Source organism: Myiozetetes cayanensis, unplaced genomic scaffold (genome assembly GCF_022539395.1).
Source record: "Myiozetetes cayanensis isolate MyiCay16 unplaced genomic scaffold, myiCay2020 scf6-25, whole genome shotgun sequence".
Lineage (NCBI taxonomy): Eukaryota > Metazoa > Chordata > Aves > Passeriformes > Tyrannidae > Myiozetetes > Myiozetetes cayanensis.
In genome coordinates this window covers 38079443-38107337 of record NW_026087853.1, presented here as the reverse complement: position 1 = coordinate 38107337, position 27895 = coordinate 38079443, and the positions used below count along the sequence as shown (strand labels likewise).

At 41.6% G+C, this 27895-nt stretch overlaps 1 protein-coding gene across 4 annotated transcripts in view; it reads left to right on the top strand.

Moving 5' to 3' along the window:
* Positions 1 to 27895, top strand: part of AMBRA1 (autophagy and beclin 1 regulator 1) — a 131182-nt gene that overhangs the window by 14024 nt on the left and 89263 nt on the right. For 3 of the 4 annotated variants that reach the window (XM_050336795.1, XM_050336794.1, XM_050336796.1), the window contains 3 exons: positions 116 to 1575; positions 18583 to 18669; positions 24443 to 24625. In XM_050336795.1, the coding sequence (XP_050192752.1) occupies positions 116 to 1575; positions 18583 to 18669; positions 24443 to 24625 (1730 nt within the window). The remainder of the gene's footprint in view (positions 1 to 115; positions 1576 to 18582; positions 18670 to 24442; positions 24626 to 27895) is intronic. The other variant, XM_050336797.1, reaches the window with a different exon arrangement.

The window sequence follows — 27895 nt, the reverse complement described above, 5'->3', positions numbered from 1 at the left end:
CAAGGGCTTATCACATCCTTCCATCTGTCTAGGGTGGTAGCTGATTTTGGCTGTTTATTTTGAGGTATAGGATTTTGCCTTGAGATGACTGAACTTTGATTGTTTCCTCGTGCAGAGCGATGAGGAAGTGGAAATCTCCGTGGACAGCACAGAGATGCCTCATTATCGTCAGCGCGCTATCCTTCCGTCTCAGCCTGTGAGGCGCACGCCCCTCCTCCACAACTTCCTGCATATGTTGTCCTCCCGCTCCTCTGGCATACAGGTGGGAGAGCAAAACAGTGTCCAAGACTCTGCTACCCCATCCCCTCCACCGCCTCCACCACCACCACCTCCGCCTCCAGCCAGTGAGAACACAAGGGCATCTGTCTATAACAGGCTCCGGGAGCGAGTCAGCTATCCCACAGCAGAGTGCTGCCAGCACCTGGGGATGTTGTGCCTTTGCAGCCGATGCTCTAGTGCAAGACTTCCTTCTTCTCTCTTCCCACACCAGGAAAATGCACCCTCCACGTCTTCTGGGGCCACTGGCACTTCCTTCTCCTCTGTGCAGACAGAGCCTTATCAACCCCCAGAGCAGGCATCTGTAGCGCAGGACGAGCAGGGGATACTTAACAGGCCCTCTGCTTTCAGCACAGTTCAGAGCAGCACTGCTGGCAACACCCTGCGCAACCTTAGCCTGGGCCCCACGCGGCGGTCCCTCAGCGGGCCCTTGGCAGGCCACCAGTCCCGGTACCAACAGTCTGCGAGAGAGATGGCTTCAGGCTTAGGTGGGTCTGACTGGTCCAGGACAGTGCTGAACATGAGCTCTCGGTCTGAGCTGGAAGCCATGCCTCCCCCTAGGACCAGTGCCTCCTCTGTGAGCTTGCTGTCCGTGCTCAGACAGCAGGAGGGAGGTTCCCAGGCATCAGTCTATACCTCTGCAACAGAAGGGAGGGGCTTTCTGACCCCAGGGGCTGAGGTGAACAGTGGTAGTAGCGCTGGCCCGAGCAATCCGGCCAGCATCCGTAATGAGCTCCAGTGTGATTTGAGGCGATTCTTCCTGGAATATGACCGGCTTCAGGAGTTAGATCAGGGGATTGGTGGGGAGCCCAGCCAGTCGCAACAGGCTCAAGAAATGCTCAACAACAACATTGAGCCTGATCGACCGGGTCCCTCCCATCAGCAGACTCCACACAGCAGTGAAAACAATTCCAATTTGTCCCGGGGTCACCTGAACCGCTGTCGTGCTTGTCATAACCTGCTGACCTTTAACAATGACACGCTGCGCTGGGAAAGAAGCACGCCTAGCTACCCACCAGGGCAGGTCCAAAGCACATTTGAGGGTGTGCCTCCAAACACCAGCCAGGTGCAGCCTGCAGAGAGAACCGAGGGCAGAGCTCCTGCCTCTAGCAGACTGCAGCTGGGCAGCTCTTCCACCCCGCAGGAGGAGAGGACCGTGGGATTGGTCTTTAACCAGGAGACGGGGCACTGGGAAAGAGTTTACAGCCAGTCGGCTTCAAGCAGACCTGGGAATGTATCACAGGAGGCCTTAAACCAGGAAATGCCTGAGGAAAGCTCAGAGGAGGATTCACTCAGGAGGTAAGATACATGCTTGCCCTTCCTCCTCTATTTTTTCTTAAACCTTTTACATCTAGTCTGAGGTTTTTCAGTATTTTCAGAGTTAAAAATCTTTTCTCGTCTGGTTGTGTGCTATTCATGTAGGGGAAAATAGAGACATGGTTGTTTATGTCTTTTATAGCTGCTGTTGTCGTGCTGCAGGTGGGTTCTGAAGATTAGGACAGAGAATGGACCTCTAAATGATAGTACGGAGAGGCAAAAGGGCAGGCTCTCACAGCAGAGCTCTGGGTGAGCTGTGCTCCTGGTGTTTCCCAGACACTGCAGAAGGATGGAAATGCAGGATGGTTTATGCTGTCCTTTGTACCCCATATGACACATGGAGAATCTGCCCATGGTTGGCATGGAAAATTGGACATGAGAAGTGAGAATTGCTTTCTTGAGCACTTCGTCTTGTTGAGGTTGTAGTTGTTAAGTTGAAAGGGTTAAGAATAAACTTCTTGATGTTGCCAATAGGGCAAAAGAAGTCAAAGCTCTGTGTCAGTGATTTGGCCATATACCCAAATGTAAGAGTTTGGTCAAAGCTCTTCAGATTGTTTGCCCTTGATAAAAGAGGTAAGTTTTGAAAGTGGCTTCTGTTGACCTGAGCTTGTTGGGGATGTGCTGATCACTGGAAATTTTAGGCTTTACTGTATTCTTCTTTTAAGAAGGTGATTTTTTTTTGGAGGGATATTTCTCTTCTACTTCAGATACGTTACAAGAAACAGGACAAGCTAAATTGAACTTGCATCAGGAAGGAACCTGTACACTTTGTGTGAAGTGTCTTCACTGGCTTGTATGGATGATTTGGCTACAGTGGTACTTTGGATAGGGTTTACTGGGTTTCAGTTTCACATCTTCTCTGTCAAGTGATTTGTGCTCTCGCCAGAGGAAAGGTCCAGTCTTGCTGTTTCTTGGAAATAGATCCTTTGAGCTGTAGGAAAGCAAAATTTTCAGGTTGGATGCAGATGTAACTGACTAAAGTGACTTTTTGTACAAGAGTGCTTGAGCAAAGGGAATTCTTTCCTTCTTCCTGCAGATAAGCTGATTATACTCTGGCTGGAACACTGGCTGCCTTTCTTGTTGCTGTAGTTGCATAGCAAATAAGCAGTAGTGGTCATAAAATTATTCATATGCTTCTAAATCCTTGTCCCAGTTTTTTTTATAGCCTATCATAATGAGAGTCTCAAGCTGATTACATGGTAACTACTTATTTCTTGGGCCTGAACTTACCTACCATTAATTGAAGTCAGATATCCTCTTGGCCCCTATTAAAGGGCAGAGAGGTGAGAAGGAGCTGACAAAAGTTAGCTTTAAAATGGCGCTTGAGTAAGTCTTGTATTATCTTTCTTTCCAAATAGTGGTACTTACTCATATCATCTCCACCTTGTCTCTTGTTTTCTAGGTTGAGTCACTGTAGTGTCAGAAATAACAGGGGCAAATAACCTTTTTATTGATCAGGCAGTTGGCACATATTTGTAGAGTGAGATGTAGTAGGATCTGTAGATGTGATTTTTTTCTGAGATAACTGTATAATTTAAAAATACCCTGAGGCATATAATTCAGTCCACCCCAGCCTGCAGGAGCTCAGTGGGTTACTGTCTAACAATTAGAGTCCTGTGACTAAATCTATGTATCACTTTGCTTGTCATCCATGGTAGTTGCTGCTGCCTGCTGCAGTGGCTGTAGCATCTGTGCAGGGTTACTTGCCTACCTGGTCACCTGAGCAAACAGTGCTTTTTTGGCTGAGCCTTTAATTTGGAGTGCATAGTTTGATGCAAGAGCTTAATTGCAGAGGAATTCCTGTAAGATGAAACCTGTGGCGAAATCTCTCTGGAAGAGGTTGCTGAGAAGCTCACAGGGACTCTTTTTTTTTTGTTTTCCCAGTCTCCTGCCTCTGTTATCAGACCTTTCTCAAGAGCAGGCATGGCAGGGCCTGCTTCCCTTCTGACTGAAGTAGGTTAAGTATAGAGTACTGAGGGAAGAAAGCTGGAAGCAGTAGGCAGTCTGTTATTAAATGCTCATGGTAATTTCCTTGAAGTAAAACTTCCTTTCTTGTTAAACACATCATGTGGGCTTGGGGGCTTTATGAAATCTTTTCCCTTAAAAGGAGCCTTGAATGTGCTGCTGATATAATTTTCTGCCATTCTCAAATTAGCTGTTTATAGTTTTCCTTATAGAACAGTAACAAGTCAGCAAACACCCACTTACCTAACTTTTGCACAGAATGAACATCCTCACACCAAGCCTTCATGTCTCCCAGACCTAGGGTGTGCTTTCACAGTGGGAAGTGCTGGAACCATTCCTGCAGAGCAGAGTCCAGAATGCCTATTAACCTTTGCAGCTGGAGAAGCATGCAAAGATGGTGGCTAAGGGTCATTAGATGTAAGCTGTGTAATGCTGAAAGTGCTGGGGAAATAGAAGAGGGGACGAGTGATAAGTGATAACTGAATACACACTTTCAATCAATGTAATTTTGTGCCTGTTGACCTCAGGTTAATTCTTAGCATTGGAATCCAGGTTTTGCTTGTAACCTGTCTTATAATTCTGTTCTTCTTTATCTCTCCATTAGATGTCCTCATTGGGCAATTGAGCTCTGTATTCAAAGGTCAGCTGTAAAACTTTAAATAAAAATTCTATCTGGAAATTCTGTATGTTCTCATTCTCCATCCACAGGCAAGATTCATTCCCTGACCTGGCCTTCCTGACTGAGAGCTAGCTTGCTGGGAAGACATTGCTATTGAGGGTCAATTAATTTAATGGGGTAGTTTAATGAAGGCTGTTCTTTGCATTCTCTTGATGTTGCTATGTCAGCTGGGTTGGGAGAGAATTCTGCTCTTTCTCATGGTACTGGACTAATTATTTTGGGCTAATCACAAAGGTGATAATCATGTAGTGACACTATCCATGACTAACAGGTCTGGCACCTCTGTCAGGAGGAGCATCTCACTGGGGGCCTCAGCAGTACAGAGAGTCCTATCACATTCAGCTTGGCCTGAAAGCAGTGTGGGCGTTGAGCTGTGTCCTTCAAGTTAGGCCAGTGAAGTATGAGCTTGGGGAAGGTTTACAATCTACATTAAGCAGAAATTGGTGAGACTGAGCTTTAGGTTTTCTGAGGTTCTACAGCCTGATCTCATTAATTCAAATATAGGGGGTTTTCCCCTGTGGTTGTCTCTGCCTCACTTCTAACATCAAAGTGAAAAGAACCTCAGAAATCCCTGAAGTTGTCATGTGAAATGTACTGCGTAAAATTGGTGATAGAAACTGTTGGAAAGATGTAGATGAAGGGAAGATAAGTGAGCAACAGATGATAGCTGGCTTAATTTTTCTGTAACTTTCTGTTAATTAAAATATGTGTTGAGGAAGCATTGTGTTAATACTGTAATCTCAGTGAGGGAAGAGATTATTTTATGTACTTTAGATGTTGGTTTGTGGGCCAGTTGAGGTTGATAATGAAAAGTTGGTCAGGGAATGAAAGAGGATTCTGTCAGCTGCTTTTTTGAGAGAAGCTAATGATATATAGAATCCTAGTTCATCAGTTAATGATAGGTACACTGCAATGCTGACTAATAAAATTGATCCAGATTTTTTCTCTTCAGTTATTTTAAGATCACACAAGTGACATCTACAGAACTAGTGTGTTTTTTTCAGAAAAAAAAGGAAAATAATTTGCGTTTAAATCTGTTGTTGTTTCTGAGTCCTGGCATGATGCCCCAGGCCACAGTATTTCTGGAATGGATGCAGGGAGCAAGTGGTGACCATGTTGACCATCCCGTTGATGCATCTCAAACCTTATTCTGTGAAACAATACCTATAAATGGGGAAAAGGATGAGGAAAATTGTCCTCCATAGATGTAAGATTTAACTGCTTATACTGTATGAAGTGGACAATTTTGATATTGTTTACCTTTTTATTTTGTCTAGAGATTTGAATGCATTACTACAAATGAAAGGTGTGTCCTGTCCTGTTGCCAGGCAGGTTTGCATGAAACCCACGTTTCAGAAGGAAACACTTATTATCCTGATTCTTCCATCAAGAATCTTTGTCTGGCAATTATGTTAAACTTCTCTAAACACTCCACTGCACTCATTCCAGAGGTCAAATTCTGTAGACCGTGGTGCTAGTAACTTCTGTGCCTGCATCTTAGGAATGCATAATGTTTTCACCTGGCCTCACCTATGTAGTTTGACAGACAAGACACACTATTGAAATTATCTGAACATCTGAGAAGTCTTTTGAACTGTCCTGAGTGATGGTTTTGCCTTGCATACAAGTAGAAAGGAGTGAGTGTCTGTGAGGTGGGGGAGTTTTTGTCTGGGGACACCTGTATAAACTCCTTTATTTTATTTGTGAGTGTATAAAAGGCAGAGTTCACAGTGCTGTGCAAATAATTGACCTGCTGAAGTTGCACGGCTTACCAAAGGCATTGCTTTTTGATGTGTTCTAGTATGTTAGACACACTGTGCACAAGTGACAAGTGAAGACCAGATTCTCTGGAACCATTTAACAGGGTCCAGGATCAAATTTTGTCAGCTCTTGTCTGAGGACTCTGATTCCTCCTGCTTACGTTCTTGCTATGAGGTGTGAACCCAGTCTTTTCTCCTGAGTGAAGATTGTGTGCACTCAACCTGAATGAGAAAGCTACATATAGGATTGTAAATGTGATCCAGGTGTCAGTGCTGTATGTCACAAGCAAGTTTGGCTGTGTTTCATTTAGGAAGTTTTAAATGCTCTAACTGTGATTTCACCTGTTAGCCTGTGGACCTTGGTGCCCTGCTCTTGTCAGGCAAGTAGAAGCCTGACATAACACCGGGTGCAGCAGGGTGAGAGTGGTGGTACCATTCTCACCTGCCCGGGTAGTACAGTGACTCCAGCTCACACCACATCTCTCTTCGGTCTTGATGACCTTTCTGACAGCATATAGCTCTCCATACTTAGAGCGTGTATGAAAAGAAGCACCTGGTCTGTTCCCCTTGGATTTTCTCAGAACTTACTTTCATATTGCTTTGCTGCCACAAGGGGGTAATGTTGCTTCTGCTCCTTTCTGTCTCCTTTCAGAACCAGAAAGTTTCTGAGTTCTCGTATAAAGGAAACAAGGTAGATTGAGGACCCTCCCCACTCCTAAACTGCACTTTATATCCTTTGTTACCATACATTTGCAAGTTCTTCAGTGTTTAAAGAAAAGGTGTGAATGTGGGGATCCAGAGGGGAAATGGCTCTGATACAGAATTCAGGCAAGGGATGAGTTTAATCCTTTTGGCTTTTGTAAGAGTTAGAGAGATGTGGATTTGAGTTGAGACAGGTATTTTGTCTTTCTGATATGCAACTGATCACGCGTTAGAGCTGTGAAAGACCTTGGCAACTTCGTAGAATTTGTCTGGACTACTTGCTTATTGCCGTGGAGCAAACCTGCCTTCTCAAAGGTTTTGTTTTCATTTAAATGGTTACTCATCCTCAGACGACTTCCATAATATGGACCTTGTTTTCTGAAGGAATGCTTGGCAGATGTTGGCTGAAGTCTGGGAGTCACCTTTTCCGTGGTGCTGTGTTTATTCTTCCAGAATGTCTTCAGCAATTACCAAAAATTTTGGGGCTTTTCCATAAGAAGACAATGAATATGTTTGGAGGTGGTGGTTTGTTTAAAGATATGGGGGTTTTTTGCCTAATGCAAATAGGTATGGCTTTCTCATAGCCTTGAGGGGATGCCTCTTCTCGTTCTAAATTGCAGACACAGTACTGACTAGTGATCCAATTGGGAATCAGTCTGTCGTTAAAGCAGATTGGCAGGGTACAAACACCCCCATTCCTGCCCAGCAGAGGTGAGTCCTGTATATGACAGGAAGAGTACAGTCACTTTTGCAGCTTCTTCCCGAGTTCATGCTGGAGCCTGAACTTCTGATGTACAGCTCTGGTTTGTGATATAAATGACCAAGCTGATCAGGTCTCTGCACGTTTTGACTTCCGGCAGCTTTCTCGCTGTGCGAGGCGGTGAATGAAAGGGTGTGTGTCACTCATATCCTTGCTTTAGAAGTAAAACAACCAGAACACTCTCTTGCCCCCTGCAACCGGTACAGAACTGCCTAGGAAGAGAGTTCTGTGACCGAAATTTACCATCAAAATACAAGAGGAAGGTATTCACTTTACTTTTTGGGGAGAGGAAAGTAAAACAGGAGGGATTTACCTTATCTGAAGCTACAAAATGTGGTTTGTGGTAGAGACAGAACACATAGCTAGTGTATTCTGTCTTTTGTTCTGTTCCTTATTTCATAAAATTCATGTTGTTACTGTTTGTTTCCTAATTGCTTACAGCAGTTGGAGCTTGCTTATTAAAGTTGTATTTAATATGTATTGTGGCAGTGGTGTTGAGTTCACTGAGAAAGGGATACTTGAGCAGGAAAAAGGCATACCTGAGCTGTGGAGAAGAGAGGCAGCAATATCCAGTGGTGGCTGCTCATCAGTGACAATGTGGACTCTGCCTAATCTAAATAGACCTACCCAACATCCTTTCCCTCACTCCTTAGGTTCAGGCCCATTCCCTGTGGAAATCTTGCTAACGTTGTGTCCTGAATTTGTAGTTTGAGCTCAGTGTTTTGTTTAACGTTATTGTGTGTAGACCTTACTTGTGCTGTGGAAAGAAGGATTTTCTTACAAACCTTGTAGCCTCCATGTGTAATGTGATAGCCTTGAAAAAGTTTATGCTGTGCTGTTTTCAGGCAGGTTAAGAAACAATTCCAAAGATGCTTGTTACAATTCTTGAGAATTATGGTGATAGAAGTAATATCTTAGCAACTAGTAAAGAACGGTGGGGCAAACAGAAGTTATGAACGGGTTTGCAAGCAGAGACGAGGTTTGGGAAGAGGTGCTTCCGTTTGGGAAGAGGTTCTTGAGGGAATATGGTCAAAAATGTGGGGTACGGGAATGATTTCTGTAAATTATAGCCTGGACACATAGGAGTGAACAAAGACTCAATTTGTCAGTTGTGCACATAAAGTGAAGTCATAGTCTGAAGGTGACACGAGCATTTAGGCATGATAATTAGCTGTGTTTATGGGTGAGATGTGCAGGCTGTGGACACACTGGGCAAGTATTGTTTGTTTGTTTTCTAAAAATGGAAAATGCAAAGTGATTTTGTCAGGAGACTAACCATAGCCATGATATCTAAATGATCAGTTAATGCCTGTGTGAGCTGTGAGGTTATTGCTACCACTCTTCCAACTTTGTGATTTTTTTTTACTTTTTTTTTCTTTTTTTACTTTTTTTTTTTTTTTTTTACTTTTTTTTTTCCAGGCTGAGCCTGCTGTCTCTGTGTGGGCAGGAAAGAATTTGTTTTACTGACGTCACAGAAGTTTGAGCCCTTGAATATGCTCCTAGTTACGTAGAAGAACAAGTGAAAGAAGTGCCTGTTTTCTTGCACAAATATTCCTCCCCCTGCCTTTGCTGGTTTCCTGATTTAAGAATAATGTGAGGTTGCTGGAGCCCTTTTACTTATTCGCTGAGAGTTGATGAGGGGGGAAAAAGTGATGCCTTGTGCTTCCCTCTTGTAGTGGCTAACAGAAGTCTCACTCCCTGCTGCCGAGTTTCCCCCAGTGCTTTGGAAAGCTGGGCATGTATACACAGTCTTTGCCAAACTTGCAGAGAGGCCTAAGCCACCTTTTCTTTTTCTTGGCGTGAATGCAAATTTCCAGCAATCATTGTAGCACAGCAAAAGAGGCTCTTTTCCCCATGTTACTCTCATGGCAGCTGGATTGCAAACTAAGCAGGTATAGAAATAGCTCTGCTTTCTTAAATACTTTTTATGATGTTTCCCTTTTTGAACCACTGCCCTCCTCCTGCAGTTTTTTTTTTTTGTTTTTTTCGTGGTCCAGGCCTACTGACGAGGAGTTGACCTATAAAAGAAGCAGGTAAAGTTTGTTCCTCTGCAATCTCAGGGACCTGTTTCCCTACAAGTGTCTGTCTATGGGACTGTTCTTGAATTTCACCTGCTGCAGCGTGGCAGCAAGGGAAATTATTGAAATTGGATTCCAGTGATGATTCTTAGTGAGGATGGAAGAGGTACTTGCTCCCAAACTGGCTTACGTTTTTGCTTCTACTGAGGAGTAATGAGATCTAGAGCCATGTGGGTTGGTTTTGATTTTGATTTTTTTTTTTTTAATGTGTGTTGTGTGTTTTTTTGTTGGGTTTTTGCTTGTTTGTTTTGAGGAAGGTCTGTATGAGGTGACCATAGAATAAAGGTCTTGAGTAAACACAAAGAGATAGCTATTTGAGGATACCATAAAACATATCCATTCTCAACTTTCCTGCAGACAGGGAAGAAGTGTGAATAGCTTCCCTCTCTTGAAAGCCCTCCTTTAAGCTGTCTATCTTCTCTGCTGTCTGCACATAGTTTCCCTACAACCACCTGATCCAGCTGCTGCAGGGTGGGCAGCACGTCCAGACAAGCTCACTTGACCAGGTACAATTGCTCCTATTTCTGTTTTTTACCCAGGTGTGCTGAGTTCATGTAATTGTAGTATTCTGTCATGGAGATGATGCTCAACTTATGATTAATGGTAGTCTGTGACATGCTTAAACTATCTAGTTGTGATTTCTAGAACTTGTTGTCTGACTTCAGATAAGTCACGTTAAAACAATCTCTAAATTTCGATTTGTTTTTATTTTTTGCAAAGAAATAAGTTGTGGGCAGGCCCTTACACCTTCTATTTCAGGTCTGCTTGCTGATCTAAAAGCTCTCTCTAGCTTTTTTCAGTGTGGGGAGGAGCTGGAGATGCTGGCAGTATAGTGTGCCTTTTTTATGCTAATACAAGCCCTTAATCTTTAGATGTGCAGTCACTATATGTGTATTGCATTTGTGCACTCATTCTTTATGCTCGTTAAAAATACATACAGCATGGTGTGCCCCGGGACAAATTGCCCTCGTCCAATTCTTTGCTCCTTCTTACGGAATGTGGACTGGAGAATTTGCAGTAGGGCAGCATGCATCTACTCTCTGGTCTTGGAGTAAGAGGAGAGAGGGGAACCTGTGATCTGTCTCAGTAATACAACTGTAACTAAAATAGTGATGACTCTAGGTTTCTCCAGTAAGCTGTTCTGGTCTGTTGAATAGCTAACATGCATTTTAAACATTTTCCACGTACATATTTAACTGATTGCACCAAATGGCTGTTTGTGTGATGATGTAACTGACCCCCTCCCTTGCTCTTCTTGAGAAAGCACCTGCTGGAACTGAAAGCTGTAAATAAACAGGGTTCATTATCTGCCAGGAAACTGACTCATTTTTCTGCTTGAGATGAATTAGTATGAAATCTTTCCCCTATCTTTCTGAAGTGGGAAGGCTGGACTAAGTACCTGAACTACCCTGCCAGTCATCTGTTGATCTGGCTTTCTTCATTACTCCAGTCTGAACAAGAGCATTTTAAAGGAATTGATTGATTTGTGGTGAGACCTCTGTTTTCATAGCCTTAGAAGCCTATGGAGTTAACGGTATGTTAACTACCCCCTCAGGAAAGACACCTCCTCTTCAATTCCCTATAGAGAAACATGAGTCCTATGTAATTATCCCAGAAGCTGACGCAGATCTGCGTGTGTGGGTAAGCAGAGATTTCTGCTGTCCACACAATCTGTGGTGGTGGGAACTCCCAGAACAAGGGGAATTTGAAGCAGACATTATACAGATGAAGGTAGGTAGAAGAGCCCTCAGAAGAGTAAAGCTCATCTGCAGGCTGCGGGAGTTCAGTGTGTTGGCTGTGTTCAGGCCATGCTTTCAAGCCTGTTATGACTAGAAACCCGTACTCTCCAGCTGAATTTCTGGTACGATGGCGTGTTGTTAAGGGTCTAGATGGAGGAATGCAATGTCTGTCTTCAGCTTGGCTGAGGTGCCTGCCGTGTTCTGAGTGCTGGTATGAAACAGCCACTTTAGAGCAAAATAGCAAATGCGGTAGCTTGAGCTGATTTAAATTTCTTCTTCCCTCCCTGCCCCTCAAGCTTTGTCCCCTGCAAAATGAAATTGTTCTTTTCATGCTGGAGTTATTGCCAGATGAATCAATGCTGCTACAACTGGTCTTGACCCTTTTAATGCCTATCATGGATATGTGCTTCCTCTTGCTTGTTGAAATAACACATTAATCATTCCCTGGGTGCTGTATGATGAGGACCTCTTCATAATGCTCATTAATCTTTTGTTCTGGTGTGTGGCCTTTTTCAGCAGGTGAAGTAATAGATTAACAGTGCAATCTTAGGTGTTCTTGAAGGAATCTGTCACTTTCCTCAGAGCCACCCACCTTCCTTATGGTAAGCTCCAAAGGTGCTGCCGTGTAGCTCCTGTGGCATCAGGTGGTAGATGGAAGTTGAAGTTCCTAGTCAAAGAGCAGAGGTGCAGTAGCACAATTCATCATGTGAGATTACTTTCTAGTTAGATTGAAACAAGTAAACTTTTAAGGGTTAAACATGTTCTTCTTGACACTTTGCTCCCTACTGTGTGATTAGGAGAATTCAAATCCCAGAGCTCATTTCTGCTGTTCAAACTCTTACCTACAGTTCTTTGTTTCATGTAATTGTGCTCTTTTTCTCTGTACTTCTTCCAATTTTGGCTGAAGACCTTATGTGCTGTCTGTTTTCTGACTGAGAAATCCTTACAGCTTGTTTTATACAAGATTCTTGCCCAGAATCAGTGAAGGGGGAAAATTGTTTTGGGGTTGACTTCTGCCTTATATCAAATCTGCTTCTCTGACAACTCTGTACCTCCAGCTGGGAAGAATGTCTTCTCTATCCCTGGTTGCCCTTCAGAGTTAGCACAAGTTCCAACAGAGAGGCTGAAGTGCTCTACAAAGGCCATGTTTGGAACGTGTCTAGGCTGTGTTTGAAACATATCTTTACTCTCTCTAGGGAAATGAAATTTTCTTGTAAAGGTTACCCATTATGTGGAATAACTTTAAAAAAAAAGGTGATGAAAAGGATGCCTAACAGGGTTTGGGTACTCCTAAGAAAGGCAGCCACCAACTCTCGTTCCTCACGAAGGATGAGTTTTTGGCACAGATGTGAACAAGGGAATGGAGGAATTAACTCAGAACTGTAAAAGTGAGTGTTGAGGTTTTAATGAGTAGTGAAATTTTCAGGTTATTTATCTGTTGTAGATGGCTACATTTATCTTAAGAAAGGTTTGATCCTTTTGTTTGACTGTTTCTGATCCGTCTTAATCCAGTCTTGATGCCAGGCTAAATATGTCTAACCATAACCATGTGAAAGCTGGAACTGTCTAGAAATGTTAGCTTAGAGGTATCAAAGCAGATTATGTTAAGAACTTAATTTTAGAAATCATTTTTTCAGGCAATCTTTAGAACTGCATACTGATCGCTTCTTTTATTTTAAGCTTGAATATGAAACTGGTGAATAGCAATAGTGTTTTTCTGTTTGACAAGAACTAAAAAACTTGTATGGAAAATGAATCTATGGAACAAAATGCATTATGGTTTTTGCTTACGTGATTTGAGTTTGCTCTTTGAAAGTAGGCAACACAATACAGATGTCTGAAATAATTTTTTCCTATTCTTCCAAGACAAGGGAAGGAAAAATACCCAAGCCAGTGGATTGGGGTTTTTTGAGATTTTTAGTTGTAATAGTTTTCTAGTGTTCTATCGAGGCTATAATTTATCTCCAAGAATTAATTTGGCTTGTTAACAGTTAATAATTTAGGATTTGAGGGAGGGTAGTGGTGTTACTGGGCAGCTGGAGAACATTCAGCTGTTTTCATGCTTCAACTTTCTTGTTATCTTTAGGTTATACATTGCCTGGCTGTAAGAGGAAGATGACTGAAGGGAATCTAGTTTTAAACTGTTGCTATTTTCCACCTTTTTATGAGGAACCACAGGAGCACATCCACAGGGACAAGTGTGCAGGAGAACTGAATGCTGGCTGTAAATTGGAGGGTTGAAAAAGGGATGTAATATGAAGTAGTGTGATAATTTTCACCTCCAAATGGGCAGTAAGGAATGTAAAAGTCTTTTCAGGGAAGATTCAAAACAAGGAGAGGAAAGTCACAGAAGCCGCCAAAGTTGTCAATGTAGTTTTGCTTCAAAGGATAGCTAGGAATTGCTCTGTTTTAAGGTCTGTTCATAGCTGAAGGCTGGGTCTTTTGGGAGGGGTAGATGTGATTGCTGTCCTTAGAATGCTTCATTTTACTGATTTCCTCTGGTTGTTGGTGTGCAGCAGCTTAGAAGGATGGTAGCTGACTGAACACCCTTTTGATTTTAAGGAAATAGCCTCAATGGTGTTTGTTAATGCCTTCCTTTTGGATGGGGAGGAAAACCTTTCCCTCGGTGTGGCTTGGAGTAGTGCTACTCGGTAACGTGTGCTCTGACAGCAAATCTAAGATCTGATCTAGGGATTGCATATCCTTAGAAACTGCTACTGAAAAGTTCAATTTGCTGCAGTTGAGTATCTTCTCAAATCCTACCAAGATGAATCATTCTGTCCCAAAAGGCTTTGGTGGTGTTCCTCACCCCCGTGGGGAGAATGTGGATATAGTCTAATGGCTGGTGTGCTCTGAGGAGATTTTTTTCATGACTTTTTCTCCCTCCAGCTGCAGCTTCTGGTATTCAGCTGCTTCATTCCTGAGAAATTTCTGTTTTCTGCTTGTAAGGTCTTGTGTGCTAGGACTGTCTTTTCTCTCTTCCTTGTCTAGAGGTGTCCTGTAACTTGGACTTTGCTTCCTTTCCCCCTTTGCTAGCAATTGTTACAGAGCTGCGGTAGCACAACAAGTGTAGAGCAGAAGTTCCATAGCTACTGATATCTGACAGAAAAGGAGTCTGCTAAGGTCTCAGTGCTGCTGAACGGAGGCAATTTATATCTTGTAGTAGTTTTTAATAAAAGAAATAAACCAACAGAAAAACTACAATCCCCCTCCTCCTGTTTTAGCAAGCTGTGGCAGAAGCATCTCTCGGGGTGAGCAGAGTTAATTGTCATCATTGCAGCATTGACTGACAACCTGGAGGATGATAATATGTGATTTTTTCTTTTTTTTCCGGGTGAGCGGGGGAGGAGAGTGGAAATTGCAGTTTCTCTGCTAATTGTACTTTAGATGTCATTTGTGACAATTTCATATTGTCTAGACAGAGATAGTGGAGCAATTGCTTCCACAGAGCCTAGTGTTAGCCTGTTATATATCTGGGTAGCAAAAATGGAGGATGTGAGAGAGGAGGAGGTTGCTGTAAGCTGCAGAAAGGATTTGGGAGTCAACATGGTCTACTGAAATGTTTTGAAAGGAGGTGCAAGCAATATGCATTTCTGTTTTCTCTCTGCACACTTCTCTGGTGGAAACTTAGTTGTTTAGTGGCTTACAGGTGTCCATAACAAAGCTGCTTCTATTTACGCATGGATTATATTTATCCTCCTTAACAGAAATGCTAAACCTTAGCATGTACTGTGGTGTGATGTTGGGCTACCTTACACTTTGGGCTTACTGCAGTCTGTATCTCTTCTGGAACTTTGGGTGGTGAAAGCTGTGTGTGACACCTAAGACTTGGTAGAGTGCAGCATGACTTACTTTAAAAATATTTATCTTCACCTTCCTGGGAGGCAGTAGGTTACACTACCAGTGTCACAGATGGGACACTTTATTGACAGTTATAGCAGTGTATCTGTTATTGAACCCATTTGTCAGTGCCAAATGTCTTTGGATCTGTAACTTTAGGTCACGAAGGCTCAGTCTAGAATGAGTTAGTTAAATAATAGATTTTATATGTGCTTAGTACACTGCTTTAGTACAGATATTGTTTTTCTCTGGAGCATTAAGCACAGAGATGGTCCATCTGGATCTCATGAGATTGCATGTTGCCTTGTTTGAAGCTTTTCCTATTGTGTGTATTTATATCCCCTGGTTCATTGCTCTGTGATCTGAGAGAGCACAGTTATAGGGCAATTAAGATCTACCAATTAACCATAAAATCAACTATAGCTTTTAGCAGTTACTATTAAATGAATTATCTTTGTCCACCTGATCTGAATGTGGCCATAGTATGTGACTTGTGGGCCTCAATATGAGGTAGTGCAACAGCTGAGTTTAGTCTTGGTGGGCTCAGAAAGGTCTGCTGGAAAGGCCATCTTAGCTGGCACAATTCAACTCAGACTGTACAGCCTCAGAAAGGGTCCTGGGGAATGTGTTTAACAGAGTGTCATCCTGCTCCTCACAACCCTGTAACTCCTGGTCTTAGGGAGCCCTTCTGGTGAAGGAGCTGCTCCTGCAGCAGCAGCTGCTGTTGCTGCTTGGGATGGAGTTGCGGTCTGTTCAGGCAACATCACAGGACTGTCGAAGCCTTTAGGAAGCCTGTTTACCTTGACACTTGGCCATCCTGTGCCTCAGGCAACTGTTAGTTTGTGTTTTACTAAAGTAATACATACCAGTTCTCTGAGGTACCAGATGCTAGAGCAAGATTCTTCAAGTATTTATTTCAAGGATTGGATGGGGTGTTAAGACAAGCACTATAGATTCCTCCAAGTGCTGTTCTGAAGTCAAGCAGAGGGTCTCCTGACAGACTCACAGCAAGTTAAAATGACATATGCCCTGTTTCTGCTTCTGCACCCTTGTGGTGTCCTCTGGTTGGTATAGATTTTGATTTCCTTCAGTACAGCTGCTGGTGCTGCTTTCTGAAGGTGATCCCTCAAAGTCTATGATCTTGTTAGGCAGTTGCCAGCCTTTCCAAAATGAGAAGACAAATATGCGTGGAGAATACCAAGAGATTTCTTTCTAACAGGGTCTGCTGGGCTGGGCAGCAGGTACTGATCATCTTCCCTTGTGGCACTGACTTTGCTGCATCACTTAGTGGACAGATGCTGAAAGGCTGGAAAAGAGGGTGGACTGTATAGTGTATAGGCACCAAGACTTTTGACAGGGATGAGTTTGATGATTATTTGTGTGTACACATTATCAGAACACTCTAGGCATTGAAGGGACATGACACCAGACAAGTCTGTTGCATTGTGTGTAGCTTGCTCACATCAGGAGGCAGCTGCTGTTTCTAGGGTTGTGGCCTTCCCAGAATCTGCATGCTGTGGAAGTTCTTTCTCCATGACTAAGTCCAGTGATCAGGCAGGATGTTCCAGTAGGGTGGCAGCCTTGGCACATCCAGGCTGCTTGCAAACTGCTGGCTTTGGACCACTCTTGCACAAGCAGCTCTGAAGAGCAGATGTTGGTGTTGCAGTGGCAGTAACCTCGACTCTGAACTCTGAGCCAGTGGGTTTGGAAAGCACCAGCTGACTGAGTAGTAGAATATCCCTTTTGCTAATTTCAATCTGCCTACTTTCTCTCCAGAAGGAATTAAATAGTTTATATATGATACAGGTGATAGGTATACCTCGTAAGTTTTAGGACTTCAGGTATACTTGAAGCTGTAGCAGTGTTTATTCTGGATTAGCTACTTTTGCACATAATTGACATATATTTGGAGAAGAAGAGAGGGCTTGGTAAGACAGGATTGAAGTAAAACAACTTTCTGAGGAGCCAAGGGATTCTCAATATCTAGCAGTGTTGAAGGTTAGAGCCTTTGACTTGGGAACCCGGGGAATTAATTCATCTCAAAGTTAGGAGATTTAATAACTGTTCTTGAATAAGACAAATGGTTGCCAAGCAACATTGTGCTAGAGAGGACAGGGTTTCTTGCCTTCTGTAGAGTCCCACTGCTTTGTAGCAAGCACTGAGTTTCTTAAGCTGACATAGTCCTTTCCAACTAAAAAACTGGAGTGATCTCTTGCTGTTTTCTGCATTCCAGATCTATAATGTAAAAAAAAAAAAAAAAAAAAAATTCAATTTTAATTGCCAGAAGGCAGTAAAAATTTGTCTTGAGATTAGATGGGTGGGGTGCTGCTGGATAAAAACATGTCTCGTTTTGATTCTATTGTCTTTATATGGCTAGAAATGGGAAGTTGGGTCTGGATTCTATCTGTGCTTCTTCCTGCTTGCTGTCCTGCACTGCAAATGCTAACTGTGCATTAGGAGTGTAGGGCTAAGACTGAGAGATTCAAATCTTTCTCAACAGTTGTGTGTGAATAGAACAGATGTGGTGCTGGACCTCTTTGTTTCAAACTACAACAGTTTTCATTAAGTTAGAGATTGGAAAACGGAATTTAGCAGTTCTGAGGCAGAACAACTTGAAAGAGAACTCAGCAGTCTTATAAACTTTTTTTTTCCCCACTTTCTATACTTGCCCCAAATCACCTCTCTTATGTTAGTCTAATGGCTGCAACAGGCCGTGAGTCAGTCTTGAAACAATACTGTTCTCTGCTTTATGACAGAAGCTAGATAGAAGTGCATGTAGAAGCCAGGGTGGAGGACATGTTCCTGCTATATACTTTTGATTCTGCTGCCTTCATGACTCAGACTCACTTCTCTCAAATTCAGGCTCTCTGGCTGCATTTGCATACATTTACTTCTTGAGTGAATATTTGGTATCTCTCCCTGTGGCTGATAAAAATACAGAGGAATAGAACCTTTTTTTTGTAGCTGAAAACCTCTCTTTCAGAGCCTTGAGGCTAAGACTGAATATTTTACTGTGAATAAACACCAGTGGTGCCCTTAAAGTCCAGATGCCGAGGTGTGTTCTTTGTTCTGTGCTCCATGGCACATTCCATGTGTAGCCACCTTTATGTAGGTAAGAATTTTACAGATGGACACGGCAGTGGTAGTGTTTATGGACCTGACATGTTTGGATGGCTTATCTCTAAAGGAGAAGTGGCATCTGCATCTTTCTCTTGGAACTTGGAAGCAGATTTGGGACCACTCTTCTTCCTTACTCAGGGAGTTCTTTCTTTTGTGCAGTGAGAATATTACACTTTGAATAGCTGTGTGGTGAAAACACTTGTGCCATCAGTGAGTGGTTCAGTATGTTGTGGAATTCTCTGCACTCTTCATAGAGATAGTCTTAAGAGGTTTTAGAAAGTAGGGCATAAAAAGGAGGGATGTTCCTGAATGGTCTTTGACTTTATAGTTTGTTTTTCCTTTCTAGGAGGTTGCTGGAGTCTTCCCTCATTTCATTATCTCGCTATGATGGAGCAGGATCCCGGGAACATCCGATCTACCCAGATCCCGCCAGGTAACAGTTAAATGCAGTCTAAGTGCATTTAAGTTTTATAGATAAAAGCATAGCTTCGGTATAACCCACTGAATCCTCTGAGAATGGTTCTCAGACTGGGCTCATCTCCTCTTTAATGACTTGCGATGGGGACAGAGTGCAGAATAAGTGAGAAGATGCTGCTAAGTCTGGGGCAGAATGAGGAAAAGAGGAAGGAATTACTGTTAAAGTAAGCACATAAGGATCCTGAAATCATTTGGGATGGAGAACACTAGGTGGCAAGCAGGCCCAACAGTAAATGAGATATATCAATATATTCAAAATCTCTTATGAAGAAAAACGAAGAAAAAACAAATAATCTATTCAGGAGAAAGAGGGAATGCAGGAAAGGCAGTTGGGAGCTGGTGTGAGCAGACAGCATACTTGGAAGAATGAATTGTCTCCATTAATGTATCCGTATGAGAGAGAGCATAACCAGGAGGTTATGTATACTTAACTAAGAACAAAATACTGACAGTTATTTCTGAAGAGTCATGAATCATTGACATTAGACATAGAAACACCTGTAGTGCTGCTTAATCTTCAGAAGAGGTGGGAGTGTTTCGGAGGACTAGAAAAAGCAAACGTGGCAGAATTATCAAAAATGGAAAGGAGTGATCTTTGCAGTTTCTACTTAGTGTATTAAGAAAGCAACAGATGGGATTATGTGACCCGCAGACTGTGTCAGAAGAAATGATAGAATCGTGAACAGCAAGCAGCTTTGGAAGCTTTCAAAGAATAAATCGTGACAAATAAGCTTTCTTTAGATGAGTTTAACGAAGGTATGAATGAGGAAAATTCAGTAAGTGTAAAATATATCTGATTTAGGCTTCTAGGGAACCTCTGGCATAGCTGCACGAATTGAAGGCTGCTAGAATAGATCGTAAAGAAGAGTACAGTAATATCACTGCATGAAAATTAAATCTTAAGTTGCTGAAGGTTTGTTGTTTTGTGGGTTTTGGTGGAGGTTTTTAATCTCGTTATTTTTTTCATCATTAACAACAAAATCTGCAGTTTTATACCAATTGTACTCTAAGTACAAGTTCTGAAATAAAAGTCTGTGCTGCAAACTGGCCAGATGGTAAAGTTGTGCTGGTAAATAACTCCTTGCTAACTATCTCTGTAGATAAAGCCTTGTATAGGTGAAATCTTACAGTAGACTTTTTTTCCCCATTTATCATGAAGAAAGTTGGTTTGTAAAGATAATTCCAAGGCTTAGGAATGATGTAAACAAAACATCAATGGAAGTAAGGTGGTGGAATATGCTCCTACATGTAAAGTCATTGGGAAACGAACTTAAGTGACTGCTGAAGGTCTTGGCAACTGCATGTCTGAACCACGCTGGTAAATGTAAAAGTTTCTAAATGGCAGTTGATTAAATGACAGGTAAAGGGATTGGTTTGGAAAGTTGGATTTTGATTTTAGAGAGACGCAAATAGTATTTTACAAATGTTAATTAAAAGATATTATTACATTCAGGTCAATTTATGAATGCCAAGAGCTGCTAATTTCTGGGAGCGCACCATTTCTTATTTCTGAAATGCGGAGTCCAAAGCAGGCAGATTGATAGAGCAGAGATTTTAAGAATTGATTCTGGCTCTCTTGGAGCTGCCTTTTAAAAAAGAAAAGGACAGCCTGCCTAGGTTACTGAATTTTTTCCCTCCTGTCAGATGTCTGCTGTGATGAAACTCACTAAAGTGTATGAAAAGCGGTCAATGCCTGAGACATTTCCTAGCATAAGGAGAATTGTCAAAGATATTTTTCTACTTGAAGCCATCTTTTAACCAATACGATGCTCTTCATGTGACAGGTCAAGTGGTGTTTAGGCTGTGGTAGAAGCTATAGTGGTTTGAGTTTATAAGGTGCTTTGGAAGAAAAGTCCACTGTTGCAACCTCTTCTAAGAGAGTTAATTTGTTCGGGTAAATATCACTGTCCTTTTCAGATAGATGCATAATCAGTAAGAGCTGGAAATTTGAGTGGGGTAGGATTCAAGTCTTCCTCCATAAACTTTACTCGTGTGCTAGGCTAGCAGGATATTTTTAACTGTCCCTTTAATTCGTTAGAAATTTGGGAAGTGATTAAAAGGAGTGTTACTGCATCTTGAGGGTTTTTTTGCAGCACAAGTCCTATGAGGAGAGGCTGAAGGAGCTGGGGTTGTTTAGCCTGGAGAAAGAGGAGGCTCAGGGGAGACCTCATCACTCTCTTCAACTACCTGAAAGGAGGTTGTAGCCAGGTGGGGGTCAGTCTCTTCTCCCAGGCAACCAGTGGCAGAATGAGAGGACACAGTCTTAAGCTGCACCTCTAGTGCTCTGAACTGCACCAGATCTGTCCAACTTCTTAAGTTGGACATTAAGAAGAAGTTCTTTACAGAGAGAGTGATTGGACATTGGAATGGGCTGCCCATGGAGGTGGTGGAGTCACTGTCCCTGGAGGTGTTAAGAAAAGACTGGATGTGGCACTTAGTGCCATGGTCTAGTTGGCAAGGTGGTGTTGAGTCATAGGTCAGACTTGATGATCTCAGAGGTCTTTTCCAACTTAGTTGATTCTGTGATCATAAGTTTGAAATGTAAAGTTATGTCTTTGAGATGTTAAATAGCAAAGGGGAAAAGTGAAACAAAGGTGAAATAAACATACATCTGTATCTGTAAGTAAACATCTATATTTGTCTGTCTGTGTATGTGTGTTTTAAATATATATTAAAAATATATATACCTCCTCAAGACGAAGCTGTGTCCAATAGAGTCTTTTTTTAAAACAGTCTGAAAAATTTATTTTTGAGCATGTGTGTTAATTTTGTTTCTGCATCTACTGTCTGTGATGGTTCTATATTTGAATAACCTAGGTCAGCAGTGAGGGGGAGAACATTTTTTTGAAGTTCCCTCGGATTTAGAATGAATATTCTGATGTAGACTGCAGCAGTATTTCTCAGTGGCCTTGCTGAACTTTTTTAACGTCATCTTGGCCGTTCTGTCATTCTACAGAGTTTCCATATGTACTGACCTCAAAAAAAAATCTGCAGAGGAATCAAATAAAGCTGTCATCAAAGAACGCCTATATTATTTTTTTAAAATAGAAATACTCAATAAGGTGCTCAAAGACTGCGTGTATAAAGCATCCCAGAAGTGTTTGGTAGAAGTGTCTCTAGAAAAAAATCTAAGTTGCTAGAAAGTAATTTATCCCTTACACCTTTGTCTCTTTGTATCAGACTTAAGCTTCTTGTGTTGTGTTTGGAAATCCTTTCCACATTCTATCCAGTATGTGTACCATGTGCTGTCAGGAAGCTGAATCTGGCATCATGTCATCCCCTGTGTCCAGTGCTTATTGCCTGTCCTTTCACGGTCTTCTAACAAGCATCATAGTGCTTTTTCTTCTGGCATCTGGATAATTTTAGAAGACTAAATATCTGCAAAACTCATTCTTCATATCCTTCTGTAAAACTCTTCCTTGGTGTGATATTAGCAAAAAGGAAAGTTTCAGTGGTTACTCTGCTGGACTGCTGAGACCACTGTTGATGTTTTCCAGTGTTCCCTTGTTTCCTTGTTCCTTTTCTTTCTCTGTGTGCACATATAGTGCTGTAGACTTATTTTTAGGTGTGCACAAAGGCTTTGGCTTATGGGAAAGGCCAAAGAAGAGAACAGCTCCTTATTTATGAGGGTGCTTCTGTAATGCCTTGCTTTTTTATACTTGGCTTATTTGAGTCTTCTGGGGAGTAGAGAGAAGTGCTTTTTATACATCAATGCCTTCTACTTGATGTAAGCATAAAGAGATTTAACTCATTAAACAGAGCATAAAAGATTCAGGAGGAATTAAAATCAAACTGAGTACGTGGTTCCCTTTACCCTTTTGCTGCTTATTGACTTAGGTGTTTACAGCCCTGCACCTGTAGTCTGTTTGCTGAGCTTGCCGCTTTACCAGGATAGCAGTCTGGTAAGGTACAGGGACCTTACCGTGGGGAAGTTGCTCTCTTTGTGTCTACATGAATTCCAGTTCCCTCCTTCTTGCCACCTTCTCTTTTGCTTACATGCCCAGAATGTATGGTGGAATTAGAGATTGAATGTCCTTGATGGGTGTCTGCAGCAAAAGCAGTGTTAATAAAATCTGCTCTTTGAGGTATTAATGCTTTTCTTTTCATGCTGCTTTAGAGAGCAGTCTCTAGAAATGCTATTAAACGTAGTTTTCCATTGAAATATGATTTTAGGGATAGTAGGAGAGCACTTTATCAGACCTGGTGTGATTATTTGCTGCCCCTGCTATTGTGGATGTGAAATGTATCCATATATAAGCAAAATATTATTTCCAGTACGTTTCAGCAGAATCAGCACAGCTTTGGAAGGAAGTAAAAATAAAAAGTCTTTTATCAGAGATGATTATGGAGTTGCATTTTTGTCACTGGTTATAGTGTAGCACAGTGAAACTGTGTGGTATCAGTCACTATAAAGTTAAACGTATCTTTAAAAGTCTTCATGGCTGAAGGTGAGGTCGACTGTAAAATTAATTTAGTTAGAAACTCTTCTGAAAATGGGCAGACAGGCCACCTCCCTTTGTGATTGTGAATGAGTGTGTTTATGTATATGATTATCCCCTATCCCCTGGTCATCTGAGGTTTTTTGTTTTATTTTTTGTTTAAAGCTGTTCAGAGTTTTATTTATAGATTTAAAATTAGGGCTGCTCTCTCCATTAGTCTCTTGGCTGTGGTGCCTTTGCAGGAAATGAGATTGTATTTTCATGACTCTGGGAAGTACCAGGCTGGTAACATGAATAAAAAAGAATAAAATGAAACACATGTATGAAATGGGAAGAGAGGAGAAGGGAGCTAGAAGGTAAAGGAATAGACATCTTATACCTAATTTCCAGGACGGGGGCATTGTTGTCATCTCCCCTTCTCCCCTCAAATTAGAATTCAAGGCCAATCCAAATAAGGCTAATAAAATGATAAATCAAGTATCTGAGGTGTCTGGATATTAATACTGAGTAACTGTGTCACAGAAAGCATGTGCAAGGAGCTGTGGGTATAGGCAGGGTAGGAAAAGAGAGTGTGTTTTCACCAGTCTAGCATCAAGTGAGTAGTACTGGTGTGTGATAGCTGATGCAAACAAAGGCTAGGTTAGGCATGAGAGAGAATTAAGAGTTAATCTCAGAGGAAAATTTTCCTTTCAGGTGGGGTGTGAGGCTTTTGAAGCTCCACTTAACATACATCTAGTGGATCTGATGAAATTGCTGCTATCCCTGCCGTTTAGATTATCAAGTAGTTAAACAAAGGTGTGAAACCTTTTCTTCTGCTTGATACTCCATGGTGCTCCATAAGTGCCCTCAGAACAAGGCCATCTTCCTTCAATGTTTATGTGAACGCTGCTGCTGTTTGGCATTGCAAGCAGAGTTCACACTGTGGCTGGGCTTGGTTCTTGTAAGTAATGCTTGCTAGGCTTAGTTGAGTGAACTGGTAATAAACGAATTGATGAGCTCCAAGGAGTCCTGAAAGCAAATATCCCTGTACTGTGGATGAGTGTTTTGTCTATAGGTACTGGGTAGTGCTTCTGTTTGCACAACAAAGGAATCACATGGGAGTGCAGTGTATAAGGCGAAAATTACTTCTACTAGCTTTCCTTATTTACTCTGTCTTATGGATAAAATGCAAACAGTGTGTTTTGTGATACGCTGTTACTGACCTGCCACTTGGAGTTCAGAAGAAAAATAAGGACTGGCTGTCATTCTGTACTTGTGTAATGAGTATCTGCATATCTTTCTCTTGCTCAGATTGTCTCCTGCTGTATATTATGCTCAGAGGATGATCCAGTATCTTTCCCGGAGGGACAGTATTCGACAACGTTCTATGCGATACCAGCAAAACCGTCTCCGCTCTTCCTCCTCCTCTGCTTCCACTTCAGAGAACTCAAGCCCATCTGTGGAGGGAAATGATCTGGAATTTGAAGATTTTGAGTAAGTGTGCATGCTGCCTTACCTTCCTGCTTGAGTCTGTTGTCAGCACAAGACTGTTTTCTGATTTCCTCCTGTTTACCAATCAAAGACACCTTAGGCAGGTTAAGTCAATCAATAATTAGAGTAGTGATTGCTACAAATAGGTCTTATAATTTCTGTTATGACAATTAAGTATGCTGTAGCCTACCTTCAACACATCAGGCTATCTCAACCAGATTTAGAAGACTGGTTAAATAAAGAAAAGGAGAATCTTTTTCTCCCATGGAACAGATGGGGAACCAGGAGTTTACTAGAGCTATCAAATCTTGAGACAGAACAGGAACCACTGAGAGGCTTTGCAGGACTTCGTTCTTTGGTCTAAAGCTGTAGAAGACAGTCAGACATGTCTCATTGCTTTTACTTGCTCTATCTTTATAACTTTGTCAAATTACCTGAAGTTCCTGGGATTGGGTTGGGGTTTTTGTTTGGTTTGGTTTTGTTTTGTGGTTTGGTGGTTTTTGTTTTTTGAGGTTTTTTGGGGTTTTCTTTTGTGTTTGGTTTTTCTTCTTTTCTGTTTTTTGGTTGGTTGGTTTTGGGGGCCTTGGGGGCTTGGTTGGTTTTGTTTGTTTGTTTGTTTGTTTTGGTGGCTTGTGTTGGGATTTTTTTTGTTTTAAGATTTGGTGATTGTGAATCTGTGTTAAGGCTTATTTTCCTATAAGGAGATAAAAAGGCCTCTTGTGTCAAAGTGAGGAATTTAGATTAAAATCTATTTTGAATCTAATGCAGAAAAGAGAATATGACCTTTCTAGGCTGTCTTCAGTAATTTCCCTTTTCTTTTAAATATGGGATTTTCCCTGGACACTCTTAAGTACTGATCTTTTTTTCCTCCCTTTGTGCAAATTACAGTTAAAACACAGGGTAATTCTGAGCATGGTTGTAGAAGTAGTCTATGGTGGTAGTGTAGCAGGGAGGTGTGTTTCATGGGAGCTGTGAACTCCACAAAAATCCATACTCTTATGTTGCACTTGCCAGCAAAGGATTCGGTCAACTTAGCTGCTATCTTAACTTGTATGGTCACTTGCTGCTGCCGTGGCACATACTTGAGATGGCATGTTGTTAAAGCTCCATGTCCTTTGTGTCAGGGTGAAGCCCCTTTATGAAGGACTTTAGTAACACTAGCTATTCCCAAAGCAAGATATCAATCCCTTTCTAAGTAGTGGTAGACTTTTTTTCCCCTTAGAAAGTTGTTCTGGGAAGCTGTCACTTCATGCTCCAGCAATTAGATGTTCTGAAGTACAGGGTGAGTGAATGTCTTTCCCTGTCATTGTGGCCTTGTTTGTGTAAAATGTAAATGAGGGGAGATAATGCAAAATAGTCACTGCCTAGTAGCTTTTCTCAGGCAGCTTTGTGGTCTGGAAGAGCAGAAATGTGGTGGCTGCTTGGTGTGTTTTGTGAGGTGGGTGTGTTGCAAGCATAGACCTTACTATTTCCATTATTCCCTTTCATCCATCTGTGGCATCTTGTTCTGCTGGAAAAAATAAAAGATGGTAAGTTCTTCATTCACAGGGCCAGGCAAATGCCTGCAGAGAAGTGTGTTCCCCTGCAGATAATGTTCACACAGTAAGAGCACCCAGTCAGGGAAGCAATCCAATCAGCTGTGCTAAGGTGGTATTTCATACTGAGCAAAAAGCAGTGTTTATGCCTTAATATGCAGTGGCTGAATTTGTTAGTTGAGTATTTCATATTGAATTCTGGCCTGTGCATTCAAGACCCGCTGTCTTTTTCCTTCTCTGCTTCATTTTCTCCTGGCTGATTAGAGAGAGCTGCTGTGCGGGGGTCCTTAGAGCGGGAACTTGTCTTGTGACTCATTTGATTTCTTCTGCTGAGACTTCACAATTAAATCTCTCACACAGAGATCTTGCTTCTCCTTTTGGCTCCTGTATCCCTCTTTTCTTACTTGCTCACCCGTGCAGTCGTGTATTTCTTCATGGATGAATTTCTTGCCCTGGTTTAGCTGCTCTGACTTCTCTGCTTTTCCAGATCTGATATAGGACTGGGAGTTGCTACTGTAGCTGTCTGCAGCTCATGCTTTTCTCCTGGAATCCAGTGGTTTATTGTTTTTACATAAAAGCCATAGCAAATTTCCTTGGTGCTTTATCTTTTTCTGTTTAATGTATTTGGTAAAAATTTTCTCTTCTCCCAGAGATTAGGAGAAAGATGTGAGGGACACCAGTTGGTTTTACTATTCATAGAGCTCTGGGCAAGGAGTGAGCCCTGTGACCTTTGCAGAGTGCCTGAGAGATGAGTGTTCCTCTTCTCTCATCTTTTGTGGGATTCTGAGGGTCTTTTTCTCCTGAAAGATTAATTTTGTATCTTTTCAGTTTTATTTGGCTAATAACCTAGTAAGGGGCATGAAAAACTTGGCCTGTGCGCTGTTTGTGTATATATGGCCTCTAAATTTAAATTAAGGCCTCTCCTTTGTCTCAGTCTAATGGTGAATTCGTTCATAAATACATTTAATTTGTGACAGCAGTAGTGTTGGTATTAGAATGTGAAGTAATGGTTTTTATAGGTATTAGTAGTATTGTTCTTTTACACCAGCTTTTGTGAACAAGAGAGGAGGAGGGAGACATGCAATACCTGTGTTTTTTGGTCTAATAAGATGTTCTTTCTCTACACGTTTGCCTATGTTTAACCTGTCACTGTTGTCATCTTACTGCTTGTTGAATGCAGCTGTCAACTGTAAACTTAGTCATGTTTACATGAAAGCATTTAATACAGTTTGTAATATATATACAGATTGTAATATTAGGGTTTTAAGGTTAGCTTTAGCAGAATCCTAAGCTAAAATGAAAATGAAATGAATTCTGGAGTAATAAACTCTGAATGGAGAATGACATCACTTTAGTATTCCAGCACAATTGGTAAAAACAGATTCTTTGTAGACAAGTCCTTTCAAGTTCTTATTTGAGTGTCTTATGTTTAAATCACATAGTAAATTTAGATTCTTAGAGCTAAAATATTTTCTTTTGACTTTTTCAATTATTTTGACTGGATCTCTTCTAGGCACTTCCGTTAGTCTAGAACTGCTTTTTGATGCTGAAGATTGTTGGTGATGCTTCCAGGACTCCTTGGATAGTGCAGTCTAATTTTTTTCATTTGTAATTCTAAATTTGTCACCATAATCAGAAGGTGAAGCTGTTTCTGTAGATGAATTTTGGCCATCTATGTCCCTTTTTTGTCTCCAGTAAGTGAGGGAGCAAATACAGAAATACAGTTTTGTTTCATCTG